This window comes from Pelobates fuscus, chromosome 2, assembly GCF_036172605.1.
Source record: "Pelobates fuscus isolate aPelFus1 chromosome 2, aPelFus1.pri, whole genome shotgun sequence".
In the NCBI taxonomy this organism is placed as follows: Eukaryota; Metazoa; Chordata; class Amphibia; order Anura; family Pelobatidae; genus Pelobates; species Pelobates fuscus.
The window spans coordinates 77464598-77481042 of NC_086318.1; the positions used below are offsets into that span (position 1 = coordinate 77464598).

The window sequence follows — 16445 nt, forward strand, 5'->3', positions numbered from 1 at the left end:
AAAGTTTGAAATTGACACAAAAAATCCCTAAGACTTGTCGACTAATAACTTTAGAAGATAATATGCAGACATATCTTTGAATAAATGGTTCAAAAATGAAATGCGAATAGTCAATATTATACAGGAAGATCAAATATTACCCTTTGCAGAAATTATGCCAACATTTCAACTTCCTAATAAAGAACCTTTTTACTTTTTTTTTTTTTTTTTTTTTTTAAAGAATAAAAAACTTTCTGAATAAATAAAATATTTCCCTGTTGAGGAATTCGAAAACAATTACTAATTCAATAGAAGCGATATTCTCATATAAAAAAATGAAAGCTAAAAAATTAATATTTTCCATAAATAATTATCCTCTAAAGATCTTAAATAAATGGATAAAGGAATTGGATCTAGAAATAACTGAAAAAAGGATGGTGTCGATCATTCAAAGATATACAAGAGAATGCCAGTATATGGTAATCAATAAATGGGACCTGACGCCTCATAAAAGATCTAAGATGTATCCTAATCAAATATCTAATTGTTGGAGATGTGGTCGTCTAGACGGTTCCTTTCTACATATTTGGTGGCATTGTATAATGGTTAAACCATTATGGACCTGGGCTTATTCTTTGTTTAAACATATGCATTGTTTATTAGCAACCACAATCACAATAGCTAGACATTGGAAATCAAATCTCCCTTTCCAAAAAAAACTCTTAATAGATCAATTAATATATCAGTTATGTATGGAAAGAGATCTGCGCAGTGTCCTTCTTTTCGATAGGAGCTCCACGTTGTTGGTGTTTATACTTTTCTGGTGTTCAGCAGTAATAATACTACAATAAATGGTTACGTATCGGTCTGTGTAAATACTCATTTATCTTGCTTTAAATTACATTTTGTTAGTAGTAAGTCACCGGAAATTTCACAGAACAGCCTTGCCCTTGGTCACACCCCCACTCACACCCCTAAAATTAAAGTGTCCTTCTTTATCATTTTTTAAAATGTTGGAAGATATACACTTTTTAAGAGCCCTTATAAGAGGACATATTTAAAACTAATGGGGTTATTCAGGGCTACCATCTTCCTACTCTTCCTTTAAATCTTTTTAATGCACCCACATAAAAATTAAAGGATTACAGACATAATGCTTTGTCCAGTCTAACTATAAGCTCTAAACGCATTATCTCTGTACCTCATGTTTGGGGGAAATAACTTTTTATTTAGATATTTTGTAACAAAAACAGGCTCCCAAAAACCAGGACTAAAGTTGGACACGCAGTGCCCAAAATCACAAGTAGAAACCAAGTGAGTCTCGCAGGTCTCTGGTAGATTGTATATGACAAACCTTTGGTTTACAATTGATTCACAGACAAAAATATTCTCACAGTTGGAACATAACTAAACCCAGTGTGCAAAAAAGCGGATCAGGTCAGTCATCCCCCGTCCATCCCGTGTTCAGAACTACCTTTAGTTAACTGTGTCATGGGAAGGTTTGAACAAGGGCATGTGTTTGGCCCACGGGACATGCTTCAAAGTGTCTGGTCTATGTGATAAGTGTATTTGGCATGGGTTCCCCACGAGTCACCCCCCTTCCACTGGACTGGCTGAACAATGTCTGTGCATTTATCTATGTTATTAAAGTCCAAAGTATCCAGTGTGTTCATATGGACATATAAGCATGTTGTCTCTCTTCTGGCCTAAAAATTAGGTCTTCCGTTGCTCTAAGTTCCTCCATGCATTGTATGTATAGGTGGAGAAGTGGACTGCTTCCATTATAAGGGTATGAGTCCATGGGCCACATTGAGCATGCAAATGGTCATAGATTTTCTAGCCAATAAAGGGCAGGTTAACGGCTATTCCTTTCAAATATGGAAAAAATTCCCCTCTGCACCTCCAACATTGGTCATCCTGGTTAGTCTAATACGTGCAAGAGTTGGCGGGGATTTTATACCAAAGTGAAAAATCTTTATGGGCTGATTCTTGAAATTTACTGGAAATAGTGCTGTGTGGTGTTAGGTCATAGATTGTCTTCCATTGTGGGGGTGTGAAGGGCCTCCCCCCATTTTTCAAAAAAGTTGGATACGGGGTCCCTGGCTTGGAGTTGGTTTATTGCATATAAAGAGATTAAATGGCCTATGGGATCAGGATCCATGCAAAGTTCTTTGAACGATTTTAAGCCGCAAAGCAGTAGTGGGCAATGTGGGATAGAGTTGAAAAATGTGATTAGTTGTCTGTGCCCGATAAACATGGGGTTCCGGTTCCTTTCCAGGGTGGGTAAACGGCATACCACCCCGTCCTGCACTTTATGGGTACCAGGGGTAGCATGCATCCCAGTAACTGTTAAAATGTTTGAACTTCCAGCACTCATGGAAAGTATGGCTTGCTTACCAGATGAAGCAGAGGAGAAGGGAAGGACGTGAGCTCCCATTGGAGAGCCATGCCTGACCATACACTTAGTGTGACTGAGATTCCACAGTTTATGTAACCCTTTTTTGTCCAATCCACAATTTGTAGTAGGTATGTGGTCGTATAATATTACTTGAAGTCAGGCATGGGAGGGCCAGCGTACCATAGCTAATGTGGGAGTTACTCTTCTGCCAAATTAATTTAACGATCTGTGAACGGAGAGATGTAAAGATGCCTATTAGAGAGCACTATTGGCAAGATTTGGAAGAGATGGAGTACTCTGGGTAAGAGGTTTATCTTTATGACTCCCACCCTGCCAAGCCAGGAGAGGGGAAGCATCAACCATTACCTCAGATTTGATCTGAATTGTGGTTAACCCCTTAAGGACCAAACTTTTGGAATAAAAGGGAATCATGACATGTCACACATGTCATGTGTCCTTAAGGGGTTAAAGGAACACTATAGCCATCAAAACAACTTTAGCTTAATGAAGCAGTTTTGGTGTATAGATCATGTTCCTGCAGTCTCACTGCTCACTTCTCTGCCATTTAGGAGTTAAATCACTTTGTTTATGAACCCTAGTCACACCTCCCTGCATGTGACTTGCAAAGCCTTCCTAAACACTTCCTATAAAAAGTCATCTAATGTTTATCCTTCCTTTTTATTGCAAGTTCTGTTTAATTGAGATTTTCTTATCCCCCTGCTATGTTAATAGCTTGCTAGACCATGCAAGAGCCTCCTGTATGCTATTAACGTTCAATTTGCAGAGATAGAGATCCAATTGTTTACGGTAAATTACATCTGATTGAAAGTGAAACCATTTTTTTTTTTTTTTTTTTTTCATGCAGGCTCTGTCAATCATAGCCAGGGGAGGTGTGGCTAGGGCTGCATGAACAGAAACAAAGTGATTTAGCTCCTAAATGGCAGTGAATTCAGTAGTGAAACATGAGAAGCATGATCTATACACTAAAACTGCTTCATTAAGCTAAAGTTGTTTAGGTGACTATAGTGTTCCTTTAAAGTGGTTGGAAGTTCATCTGGTATAAAAGACTAGGAATCCTTGCTAAAAAACACCTCAAGGTACTTGATGGAGTATTCCGAGCAGTGAACTGGGAAGTTCTAGCAACTCCTAAAAAGTGGCAAAATAAAGTTGCACCATATAGCTTACATACATTGATGTCAAATAAACCCTGGTACATAAGTTGGTATACACACACACACGGACACACCCTACATAACAGCCGCGCACACACTCTCACCACCACACGCGACTAATCACCCACACACACTCCAGGGGACAAACCAAACACAAGTAGGCACACAAAGGGGGGTGCTCACCTGGCCCCCCGACCCCCCCCTCCTGCCTCTCTCTCTCCCCTCTGTGCTCTTCCTCCTTTCCCTTGCTCCCGCTCTTTCTCCCCGCCGCCCTACGGCGGTTGATCCGGCAGGCCCCGGCCCCGTTCCCGCACACAAGAGGTGGAGACCCCTGGCTGGAGGTACGGATCAGACCGCATACAGCTGACCAACGAGTGGGACGCGGCAATGGCCTACTCTCCGGCACCCCTGATCATTACGACACAGAACTGCAGGGGCCTCAACACCCCTGAAAAGAGATCACACCTCTTGAGAACCCTCAAGAGACAACACGTTTCGTTTGCTCTCCTGCAGGAGACTCACCTGAGAGTGGAGGCAAACTCGTTACTCAAAAACCGACACTACCCACTAAATTTCTATAGCAATCACCCCACAATGCGAAAAACGGGGACAGCTATCCTGATCGCAGCTAACCTCCAGTTCGTGCCCACAGACCATCTGTCGGACGGCGATGGCAGATACATCTTCGTTAAAGGAATCCTGGCGGGAAGGACGTATACAGTAGCAAACATATACACCCCGAACTCGGGACAAGCCAGCTTCCTCCGCAGGACACTGAGAAAGTTAGCCAATTTCACAGAAGGAGTGCTGATAATGGGAGGCGACCTAAATGTCCCACTAGATCCTCTGGTCGATACATCCATGGGACGGAGTTGTGTCCCTGACTCAGCCCTGCAAACTATTCGACGATCCCTCAGAACACTTCGCCTGACAGACGCGTGGAGGGCGCTCCATCCTGCGGACCGGGACTACACCTATTACTCCACGCTACACCATAGATATTCCCGGATTGACTACATATGCATACAGCAGGAAGGACTCACATTCCTCCGAAAGGCAAACATCCACTCGACTCCCTGGTCGGACCACAGTGAAGTGAGGGTGGAACTAGAATCACCACTATATCGCCCGGCTAGGATGACTTGGAGACTCAATGACGCCTTACTCCAAGATGTACCGTCGAGAACATTGATTGCGGATCACATTCGTCGATACTTCGAAGAGAACTCCACAGAAGACGTTTCAGACATGACCATCTGGGAGGCGCACAAAAGTGTTCTGAGGGGCCACCTCATCAGAATGGCCACACAAAAAAAGAAGGAGGCAGGCGCACAGATTAAAGACCTCACCAAACAGATAGCGGACCTGGAACAGATACATAAAAGAACCCAACACGACCCAACTTACCGTGAGCTGACCCTGAAAAGGAAACAACTCACAGACATCCTGGAACGTAACCACATGAGACAGGTGCAACGCTCAAAGGCATTCTTTTACACACACGCTAACAAGGGGGGCAAACTTCTCGCCCAAATGCTCAGGGGCCCGCAGAAACAGGCGCAAGTACACACCCTGCGCACTAGACAGGGCAAGCTTACACAATTCCCAGATGACATCGCTAACGAATTCCGGGTGTACTACTCACAACTATACAACATCCCTGACACAGATGGTGACACCAATACCGCACAGAAGAGAATTGAAACCACCAGCTACCTACAAGGGTTCAATCCAGACGCCCTCACCCCGGAAGAAGCGGATGGACTTGAAGCGCCTATCACCGAAGGGGAACTTAAGCTGGCCCTAAAATCGGCAAAAAACGGTAAGACGCCGGGCCCGGACGGGTTCCCGGTGGAATACTACAGAAAATTTAGCGATGACCTAATACCAAGATTAGTGAAGGCCCTTAACAACCTACGTGATGGAGCTTCCTTTCACAGGGAATCCCTGGCGGCGACGATCACAGTGATACCTAAACCGGGGAAGAACACGGAACAGGTGGGTAACTACCGCCCAATCTCCCTCATCAACACCGACATAAAACTCTTCTCGAAGATACTCTCCCTCCGTCTGCAGGCCTTCATGCCTAGACTGGTCCACCCTGATCAGACAGGCTTCATCCCGGGCAGGGAAGCCAGAGATAGTACGCTCCGGCTCTTCATGCTACAACACCTGGCGAAACACTTGAAGAAAAAGCTACTTTTACTATCCACGGATGCGGAAAAAGCATTCGACAGGGTGAACTGGCACTTCATGATGGAGACACTGAGGAGGGTCGGTGTCGGAGAGGGAATGATGACCTGGATCCAGACGCTGTACCATCAACCTAATGCCAGAGTCAGGGTGAATGGAGCCCTCACAGACAGTTTCGAGATTCGAAACGGAACCAGGCAAGGGTGCCCACTCTCGCCACTTTTGTTCGCGCTCACCCTGGAACCGTTCCTTGATAAAATCCGCAACAACCCCCGGATCCTGGGCCTTACACATAAGACACAGGAACACAAAGTAGCCGCCTACGCGGATGATATGCTGTTCTTCTTAGCCGAACCCCTTGAGTCGCTCCCACTACTCATGAGCGAACACTAACACTAACATATGGAACACTATCGGGGCTTAAGCTCAACCTGCCTAAATGCGAGGTCTTGAATGTGACGGTCAGGGGAGAGGAATGCGCCACCCTGCAACACCGGTTTCCGTTCCACTGGTGCACGGAATATATGTCATATCTCGGGCTCCGGGTCACACCTGAAGCTAGGGATATATATGCGCAGAACTACACACCCCTCCTGACAGACATCCTCGACGACCTTAAGAGATGGAACTTCAACCACATCTCCTGGCAAGGTCGTATAGCAGTCATTAAAATGAACATCCTACCGAGGATATTATACAAGTTCCACACCATACCTCGCACAATCCCACCGGCATTCTTTAAAACCCTCCGCTCGGCGTTCCTCAGATATATATGGAAGGGAGAAAGAGCCAGGATCAAACATGACACACTCTGCCTTCCCAAACCGTGGGGAGGACTGGCCCTGCCTAACCTCCACAAGTACTACCAAGCCACGGTTCTACAACGCATCAGGGACTTGCACTTGGCGTCCCCTCACAAACGGTGGACCTCCTTAGGCCGGGAATTAGCGAACAACCACCTACACCTCTTCCTATGGTACAAGGAAGCTGACGCCAAGAAGGACCTCGGGGAGGACTCGCCAATCACCCAGACCCTTAAGACATGGACCCGACTGAGACAAACTTCCTTTATCTCACCTACCCCGAGCCCCCTGATCCCCATTGCTCATAACACGTACATAGGCGATGGAATACCGCCACCAGCATGGCCGCTACCAAACCAAGATGGGTTCATACCGCTACATATGGCGGTCACAGACAGGGGGATGAAGACGCTACAGGACATATCGGAAGTAGAGAGACCCACGTTGATGCACCAATTTCATTATGCCCAACTCAAACACTTCTATTACAACTTGCCGCATAGAAATAGACTGCACAGAGACTTATCGTGGTTTGAACAGTTATGCTTCCAGACACCCGAGGCGGAGGGAACAGTCTCCATAATGTACCAGCGACTGGCGACAGGCGAGAGGGAGAGGAAAGATACCTTCAAGAGGCGCTGGGAAGACGTACTGGACAAAGAATACACAGAAAGTCAATGGGAGCAAATACTATTGCTGCAACATAAGAGCTCTTCTAGCTCACAATACCAGGAGACGAACTACAAATTGCTATCCCACTGGTACCGCACCCCATCTCTGTTACACCGAATCAGCTCGGAAATACCAAACACATGCTGGAGATGCGAGACTGAGACTGGGACCCTCCAACATATCTGGTGGGAATGCGACGGTATTAAGCCATACTGGGTGAATGTTGGGGACGAAATACAAAAGATACTAGGCGAACCTCCGAACCTGACGGCAGACCTAGCCTTACTGCACCACACGGATAAATCGCTCTCAGTATATAAAAAATCGATCCTTCGACACCTCTTGAACGCGGCGAAGACACTGATACCACTGCTCTGGAAGAAGACGCACCCGCCGACGATCGAACAATGGAGACGTAAAGTGGATGATATTCAAAAAGCCGAATCCGTAATAGCAAACCTGCTGGGCAAACAAGAAAAGCACGCAGAACAATGGGGACCCTGGTTCTTCTACCGCTCGCAAAACGCAGATGATGACTGAGAGGGATGTGGGAATGCGGGACCCGGGCTTGCCTGATACAACTTCCCTACCTCCACACTGATCTGCCATATCCTCACCCAGGGGCCGGGGGACAGGTGGGCAGGGACCCCGGTGGGACCGGAGCGGAGGCCTCACCACGGTTGGGAGTGGATATTTGAGGGACGGGGACGAGGGAACGCTATCAGCGCACAGAGTAACCAGACTTGCATGCAACGCGCGTAGGGAGATAGCTATTATCTTATAACGTAGAATACATACGCACTGGTAACCGATGCTACACAAGAGAGACTGACACCACACTGAGCCGCACAGGGGAGGGCAGGCGGATGGAGGGACGAGGAGAGATGCATATAGGACACACACCACACCTACCACCACACGCACATACCAGCACCTATGACCACCTGAATAGGCACCCACACATACACCTGAAGCAAGACTGGCCCAGAGATGACTCCCCAGACACTGGGTACCTTAGCAGACAGATGGACAGCGGGAACATACTGGCTATGGACCACAGTGAATGCATGACCCGACAGCTACCACTTAGACGGCTGGAACAAATAGGGGAACAAGGGGACCACTGACGCTACCCTAGCCCCGTTCCATGCACTGGATACCCTGGTACCAGCAGAACACATGAACACACCACTGGCGCGACATATCAACTCCCAAACGCAGAGATACTTCAAGGCACCACATAATACCCACTGACGGCTAACGGGGAGGGGGGAGGGGAGGCGGATGCCTCATGCACCCCAGAGAACACATGGTAATAAGACCGTGACAGCTAACCCCTGACCCCGCCTAGTGGTAAACTGCGTCCTGTATTGCCACTCCCACCACAACTGCAACCTGAAACCTACCCACCCAAGCTCAAGTAGGGATATATAGGCCCATACCCGAAGTGCTAGACCCACTCTCCGAGCTCCGAACCACGTCTTACGCCTAACATCATTAGACCCTTGTGTATGTTATGGTTGGATAGGTCGCTAAACTGACACCTAGAGCATGTACCTCTCGACACGTCTCCTTATGAAAAGCTATGGATACTACACTCAATTGCCCCAATTGACACTTCCAATGGTTCTCCACGGGATTTGAGTGGCCGCACACGGGGGGCGGGGTCGACGGGGGAGGGGGGGTATGGGGGGGAGGAAAACAGAAAACAGAATGTTAACATGTTGGCAGTTAGAGATGAGATGCTCATGTTAAGAGGTGACCTGCGTGTCGCTTTAATTGAAATGATAACTTACAGTTTTTGCATGTTACCGTTAATGTACTGATCGCCGGGACCTGCGTGTCCCAATTGATGTTTACTCAAAGTTGACTAATTGAACGTAACACTTCAATAAACACATATTTACAAAAAAAAAAATAAACCCTGGTTACACACAAAACTCACACAGACCACATCCTTACAAGTGCACAAAAGAAGAAGATTTTTTAGAACATATAGCTTGCAGACTACATATTGCAAAAATAATTAAATTAAATAATTTAAAAAAATGTTTTGGTTATATTATTATTAGATCCTGTACATTAAGGAGGCACTCTCCTGTGTCTGAGAATATCAGAGAAAGTCCTCAATGTCTGTTGTCCAGACTCCTCGCATGGCCTTTTGTGCTGCCTTGTTTGACTTTATGTGAGGGCTACAGATCAGCCTGATTCACATGTGCCCCATATGGAAAGGTCCCCTACTTCGGGGATTTGTCTGCCAGTGAGCATCACAGGTAGCATACCCTATATCAGGGGTCAGCAACCTATGGCATGTGTGCTAAGCATGGCACTTGAGATGAGTTGCACGGCACTCAAAGCTGCCAGAGACAGAAAGGCCTTTCAGGAACTCCAGTGGGACTTCAGATATCTGCTAGTGCAACCCGAGCGGTGATTGCAGGTGATGAGGGCCAATTCTCAATTTACACGTTGCAGCACTTAGAGGAAATGATCTTGGAAAACTTCCTCCCCGCACTTGTGAATGGGAATCTGCACTGGAGTAGAGCAACCCACAGCAGCTATCGCAGCTCCTGCCCTTGACCTGTACCTGGCAAGCCCGGTCCCCACTGGAGCACAGGAAGCTACCCACACTGCTAGATATACACAGAGCTGCAAAAGAGGCCTCCCCTTATACAAATAATACAAGCAACCCACACACAATCCCCAGAGACACAACACCACTGACAATCCACCTACTTGCACACAACCCCACATGCAGCTTCTCACACACAATACAACAAGCAGCCCAACAAATGCACACATCACCAAACACACAATGTGACATTTCATCCACACACAATTCTACAAACAGCCCCCCTACACAGCCCACATTCATATGTCTCATACACAATACCACCAACTTCTCATGAACATATAAAATATAACAATCCACATATGCACAAATACTACATTACAAAGTAACTGTAGCACTCATAAATAGCACAAGCAGAATGCGTCGACATACACACCTCGTTTTAAAAAAGTAGGACCGGCAGACCAAAGGATTTCCAGATCTTGTTTTGGCACAGTACTACTAAATGGTTGCCTACCCCAGTCCTATATCATCATTATGCCATCTCTGCCCATTTCTTGTCCTAGACCTTCATGCCATGTAAGGTAGGAACGAACTTCCCTTCCCATTCCAACCAATGATGGCAGCGGCTCTATCTGTCCCTGCATGTTGGAATCCTCCCCCATGACATTAACCCCTTAACGCCGTTACGGCGTTCTATGCCGTCGCGGCTTTAAAGGGCTTTAAAGCCGTTGCGGCGGCATAGAACGCCGTAACGGCTTGCAGCCCAGGAGGTCCGGCGGTACTCACCTCCGCCGCGATCCTCTTCTGGGGGGCGGCCTCAGAGCCCAGGCAGCCCCCCCACGGCAAATCAGGCCCCCGGGGGCCATGTGATCGCTCTCAAAGAGCGATCACATGGCCCCCTATAGCTGGCTGTGGATCTGCCAGCAGGGGGGCTGTCTGAAATATCAGACAGTCCCCCTGCTGGTGGGAAGAATTAAAAAAAATAATTAGACATGTGTAAAATTAAAATAAATGCATTTTTAGATATATAATATATGTATATATATTATATATATAATATATATACATATTATATATATGTAACGTCATGCGTAATGTATTTTAATAGTAATATTAGTATATATATTAGTATTAAAATACACTTAGAGTGACGTTACATATATATAATATGTATATATATTATATATATAATAGATATATACACATATATAATATATATATACATATAATTACAATAATAAATAAATAAAATAATAAAATAAATAAATAAAATATTGAAACAAAATTTAAAATAAATTATATATTCATATGTAATTTTATTCTAACTGTATTTTGTTATTAAAAAATATATATTGGTAACAAAATACACTTAGAATGACATTCTATATATATCTATCTATATATAAAATACAAATAACCGCAAATATATATAGAGAGATAAATACATATAATTACATAATAGATTACATTAGTATACACGTAGAATCTAAATACCTATAAATGCATATATATTAAAATTCTACGTGTATATTTAAGTAATCTTTTAACATAATTATGTCATTTGATTAATTAAAATTTGATTGACATGCCTGACAACACAGGGAGAAAGTGCAGAGAATTTAATTCGCAAGCACTCTATTTGACCCTGTAACTCTCCTAGACATCATAAAACCTGTACATAGGGGGTACTGTTTTACTCAGGAGACTTCGCTGAACTCAAATATTACTGTTTAAAACTGGTAAATTATATTACAACGATGATATTTTAAGTAAAAGTGAAGTTTTTTGCATTTTTTACAAACAAACGTCACTTTTATGGACTATATTATTGTTGTAATATGTTTTACTGTTTTAAAACACTAATATTTGTGTTTAGTGAAGTCTCCCGAGAATAACAGTACCCCCCATGAACAGGTTTTATGGTGTTTTGGAAAGTTAGAGAGTCACATATAAGGCTTGCATTTAATTTTTTTCACATTGAAATTTGCCAGATTAGTTATGTTGCCTTTGAGACCGTATGGTAGCCCAGGAATAAGAATTACCCCCATGATGGCATACCATTTGCAAAAGTAGACAACCCAAGGTATTGCAAATGGGGTATGTCCAGTCATTTTTAGTAGCCACTTAGTCACAAACACTGGCCAAATATTAGTTTTTTGCTTTTTTCACACAAAAACAAATATGAACGCTAACTTTGGCCAGTGTTTGTGACTAAGTGGCTACTAACAAAGACTAAACATACCCCACGTTCAATACTTTGGGTTGTCTACTTTTTCACATTGTATGCCATTATGGGGGTAATTCTCATTCCTGGGCTACCACACCGTCTCAAAGGTAACATTACTAATCTGGCAAATTTCAATTTAAAAATGGAACGTTCTATATTTGACCCTGTAACTTTCCAAAACACCATAAAACCTGTTAATGGGGGGTACTGTTGTACTCGTGAGACATCGCTGATTACAAATATGTGCATTTTTTTGCAGTAAAACCTAACAGTATTATGACATTTACAGCTAAAATGTGAGGCGGAACTACAAATTTTAAAAAAAATTTAACATTTCTCACAGTTTTTTTAATTTTATTCATAATAAATTAGGTTTCATATATAAATATTTGATATGGAATGAAAGCCCTGTTTCTCCTGAACAAAATGATATATAATAAGTGTGGGTGCATTTAATATGAAAGATGGGAACTACGGGTGAACAGACATATAGCGCAAATACCAGTTTTTGTTTACGTTTTGTTTTGATCAGAACGTGCACTATTGACTCCGTCCTGAAGGGGTTAAAGGACCACTATAGTGCCAGGAAAACATACTCGTTTTCCTGGCACTATAGTGCCCTGAGGGTGAGGAAGGGGTTAATCCCTTACCTCTTTTCCAGCGCCGGGCTCTCTTGGCGGTGGGGACTCTCCTCCCTCTTCTGACGTCATCGGCTGAATGCGCATGCGCGGCAAGAGTCGCGCGCGCATTCAGTCAGTCCATAGGAAAGCATTCTCAATGCTTTCCTATTTATGCTGGCGTCTTCTCACTGTGAAAATCACAGTGAGAAGCGCGGAAGCGCCTCTAGCGGCTGTCAATGAGACAGCCACCAGAGGCTGGATTAACCCTATTATAAACATGTTTACAGCAAAAAGGGTAAAACCTAGATGGACCAGGCACCCAGACCACTTCATTGAGCTGAAGTGGTCTGGGTGCCTATAGTGGTCCTTTAAGGGATCTTCATGAGCAAGGGAAGAGACTGAAGACTGCGAGAAGCTTTTGTTTGAATGGAAATTGTAAAAAAAATAAAATAAAAAGGAATCCTCTCCATATCAGATTTGGCATTTGTGACTGGCACTGAATGGGTTTTGCCTGTTCATCTTACCAGATGCAGAACGCCCAACCATTTCCTTTATAAGAGACTGCAGTTGTAGATATCTACATTAAAGATCTATTTTATATTGATCCAATCTTTGTGTTTGTCTTGCTCAAAGCAGGCTACCTCAATATATTGTGCATGGTTTAAAGCATTCTCTGTGATGAATAGCTACATCAAAGAGTTTATTGAAATAAGACTATCTTTTATCGATCAACAAACCATGTGAGCACCTGCCTAGGGAAAATAAAGAACCAAAACAGAACAATGGAATAAAGCAATATAATAAACCAATGTTGTAGCAGAGTAGCATAGATTTCCTATCAGCAGCCGCTCTGATTTTCATTGTGTGGTGTACCTAGCCTTGAAGTTACAATATGAATTTTCATGCTGTATTGCCATTGTCCAGAGTACCATACTTCTGGTTGCCTAGGTAACATATGTCCTTCAATTTTAAGCACCTTTCATTGTGAATACATTTATACAAAGTGAGTTTATTTGTATGTATATAATCGTATGGGTTGTTTGTTTTTATACTCATTTGTTTGTATATGTACAAACTGCATCAGAATTAAGCAATCAAAATTGTTTTTTTAAAAAGCGATGATAGTTTTAAAAACACCAATTTAAAGTGGCTTTATCATTTTGCAGATTTTGCCATTAAACTGGCCTTGAGTGGGAACCTTCTGTGTTTCGTGACTTGACATTTGTAATTTTGCCTTCCCTGGCTCTTGAAAGGTTGTGATAGTCATTTTAGGGTAAAAGCAAGAGGGGTTCCAAAGGGAAAGTGGGCTTAGCGTTTCCTGTTTAAACATTTTTTAAACTTTTTTTTCCCCACTCTATACAGATTAATGTGCTGTATCCTCGTCATGGATGTGTGGAGTTAGACCATGAAATATTATGGCAACAATTTGTTGCTGTAGTGAGGGAATCTATCAAAGGTAATTATAGAATGCGGTCAATCATTTATGCCGAACTACAATACTGGTTCATGTGAAGTACCAGTCTGAGTCCCCGTGTGATTTACATCCAATGTTTGTTCACAGATGCTGGAATCCAGATTAACCAGGTGGCCAGTCTTGGAATTTCAACCCAGAGAGCAACATTCATCAATTGGAATAAGTAAGTTGTCAAAAATCTGTCTCTGTTATGTTTTAGTGAACAAACTCATTGCTTGTCTTGTTTTCTACTTAACTGTTCGTGTCATTTACAAATTCTGCTTTTCATACAAAGGAGAGGGCAATCCGCATGTGACTTTGTACTGCTGTTGTCGCAGTACATGAGATGTAAGTTTGGCATTACTCTTAGTAAGAAACCTGTACCCTTCTGTTTTTTACTATTGCTATGTGTTGCATTTAGGACTCTCTTATGTGAGTATACATTTAATGGCCACTTTAATAGGTGCACATGTTTATTAATGTGAATGGAGAAATCACCGGGCTAAAATAATCTAGGAGAGGGGGTAGGCAGCCTTCGGCACTCCAGATGTTGTGGACCACATCCCCCATAATGCTCTTACACCCATAATGCTGGCAAAGCATCATGGGAGGTGTAGTCCAAAACATCTGCAGTGCCAAAGGTTACCTATTTTATTTAATCTAGGTTTACAGAGAATGTTATAAACCTACCATGTGTAGCTGTTTGGGTAAAAGTGCCTTATTGATAGGAGACATTACCAGAATATGGCCAGGTTTTAAGGTGGCATGTCCTAAATGCTTAACCATTCTTTACAAGAGACAAGATGAAGGATCTTTCTCACCTTCTCTATATTAAAAACGTGTTCGAACATGGTAACAATTGAACTAGTCTGTTTCTTATTTGCTGTTATAAAGCTTTATTCAAAGTGCTGCTTGTAGCGGAGCGGCAATATTAAATCCCACGATCTCCGCTGGTATTAAGGGTAAATCCACAGTCAGCGCTTAAAAGTAAGGCAATATCCCAAATCCCCCAGTAACCGGACGAAATACAGTTCTGGGAGTCAACTGAGGCTTTATTCACAGGCTTCCAGTATTTATGCAAGTCCCCATGCAAGGGGTTTCCAGACAGACAAAGCAGGGGTAATACAGTGGGGGACTACATGGAGGACTTAACATTCTTGGCATTTCTCCCATCGTGCACTGCTGCAAGAGAGGGACACTCCCACTGGGATACACCGTTAAGTGGATTATCCCTCCGTGCAGCAGAACCGGCATTTCACATTTAAATATAAAACTTCCACATAATTCACCTTATTTGCACGAATGGACGTTCGGTAGATAGCTGGGCTCTGAGGGTACATTTCGTGTGAATACCGCTCAGATCCCAGCTAAAACAACCGAACGCTGCACGAAATACATTTTGTCATCGAGTTCGTCTTAAACTACCGAACACCGATGGGGAACCACAATGGGAAACACTCAGACCTCCCGAACGGCCTGGAAGTCCAGCGGTGTTCGTGCCGTCGAGCAGCCGTTTTCAGTTCCACGTGCTCGACGACCAAACACCGCTGGTGAAACAAAAGATCCAAGATGGCCGACCACCGCGTGGTCGGTAGTCGAACGACGGCCACCCAGGATAGCACTTAATTACCGATTGCAACAATGTTGCAATCCGGTAATTGGTGCCACATGACCCTCAGTGTGTGGGCTTGAGTTCGGTATTTGGTTCGTTTCACGAACAGCCGATAAAGTTGCTGTTCGTGAAACAACCATGTAAATGTTAGCGGCTTTCAGCTGCTAGCATACGAATGCTATAGGCATTACATGCAAACAGACATTCCAATACAGTAAGCAAAATACATTAAAACAGAATAAGGCAGCAATGTTCTGGACAACCTTTAAAGACACAGTTCTATAGTCTGAAGTGGCTAGGTTTGCCACACTGCTGAATATGTCTGTTCTATGTAAATGCCAATAATAACAATTATCTAACAGATAACCTGCTTAACCTTAAATGGACACTATAGTCTCCAGAACAACTAGTGTCTACTGCCTATCCCTGCAGGTTTTTTACTGTAAACACTGCCTTTTCATAGGCAGTGTTTACATTGCTGCCTAGTAACACCCCAGTGGCAGTCACTCAAATGCCCACTAGAGGTGCTTCCTGCGCTAAACGTTCCCCCATAAAGAGGCATTGATTCAGGTGCAGCACTGTGTTTTGTCATGCATGTGCCATAGTTTCCCAATGCTTTCCTATGGGAAGGGGGCGAGGAGACCCGCACAGCGGTGGAAAAAGGTGAGTAAAATCACGTTTAACTCTTTTCACAGGGTTGCTGGGAACCTATACTGTTATTTTAGAACTATAGTGTAGGAAATA

General features: G+C 43.7%; 1 protein-coding gene across 1 annotated transcript in view; it reads left to right on the forward strand.

Annotated features, from left to right (window-relative positions):
- Positions 1 to 16445, forward strand: part of GK5 (glycerol kinase 5) — a 59712-nt gene that overhangs the window by 14749 nt on the left and 28518 nt on the right. The window contains exons 2-3 of the mRNA XM_063442275.1: positions 13999 to 14092; positions 14198 to 14273. Coding sequence (XP_063298345.1) covers positions 13999 to 14092; positions 14198 to 14273 — 170 coding nt within the window. The remainder of the gene's footprint in view (positions 1 to 13998; positions 14093 to 14197; positions 14274 to 16445) is intronic.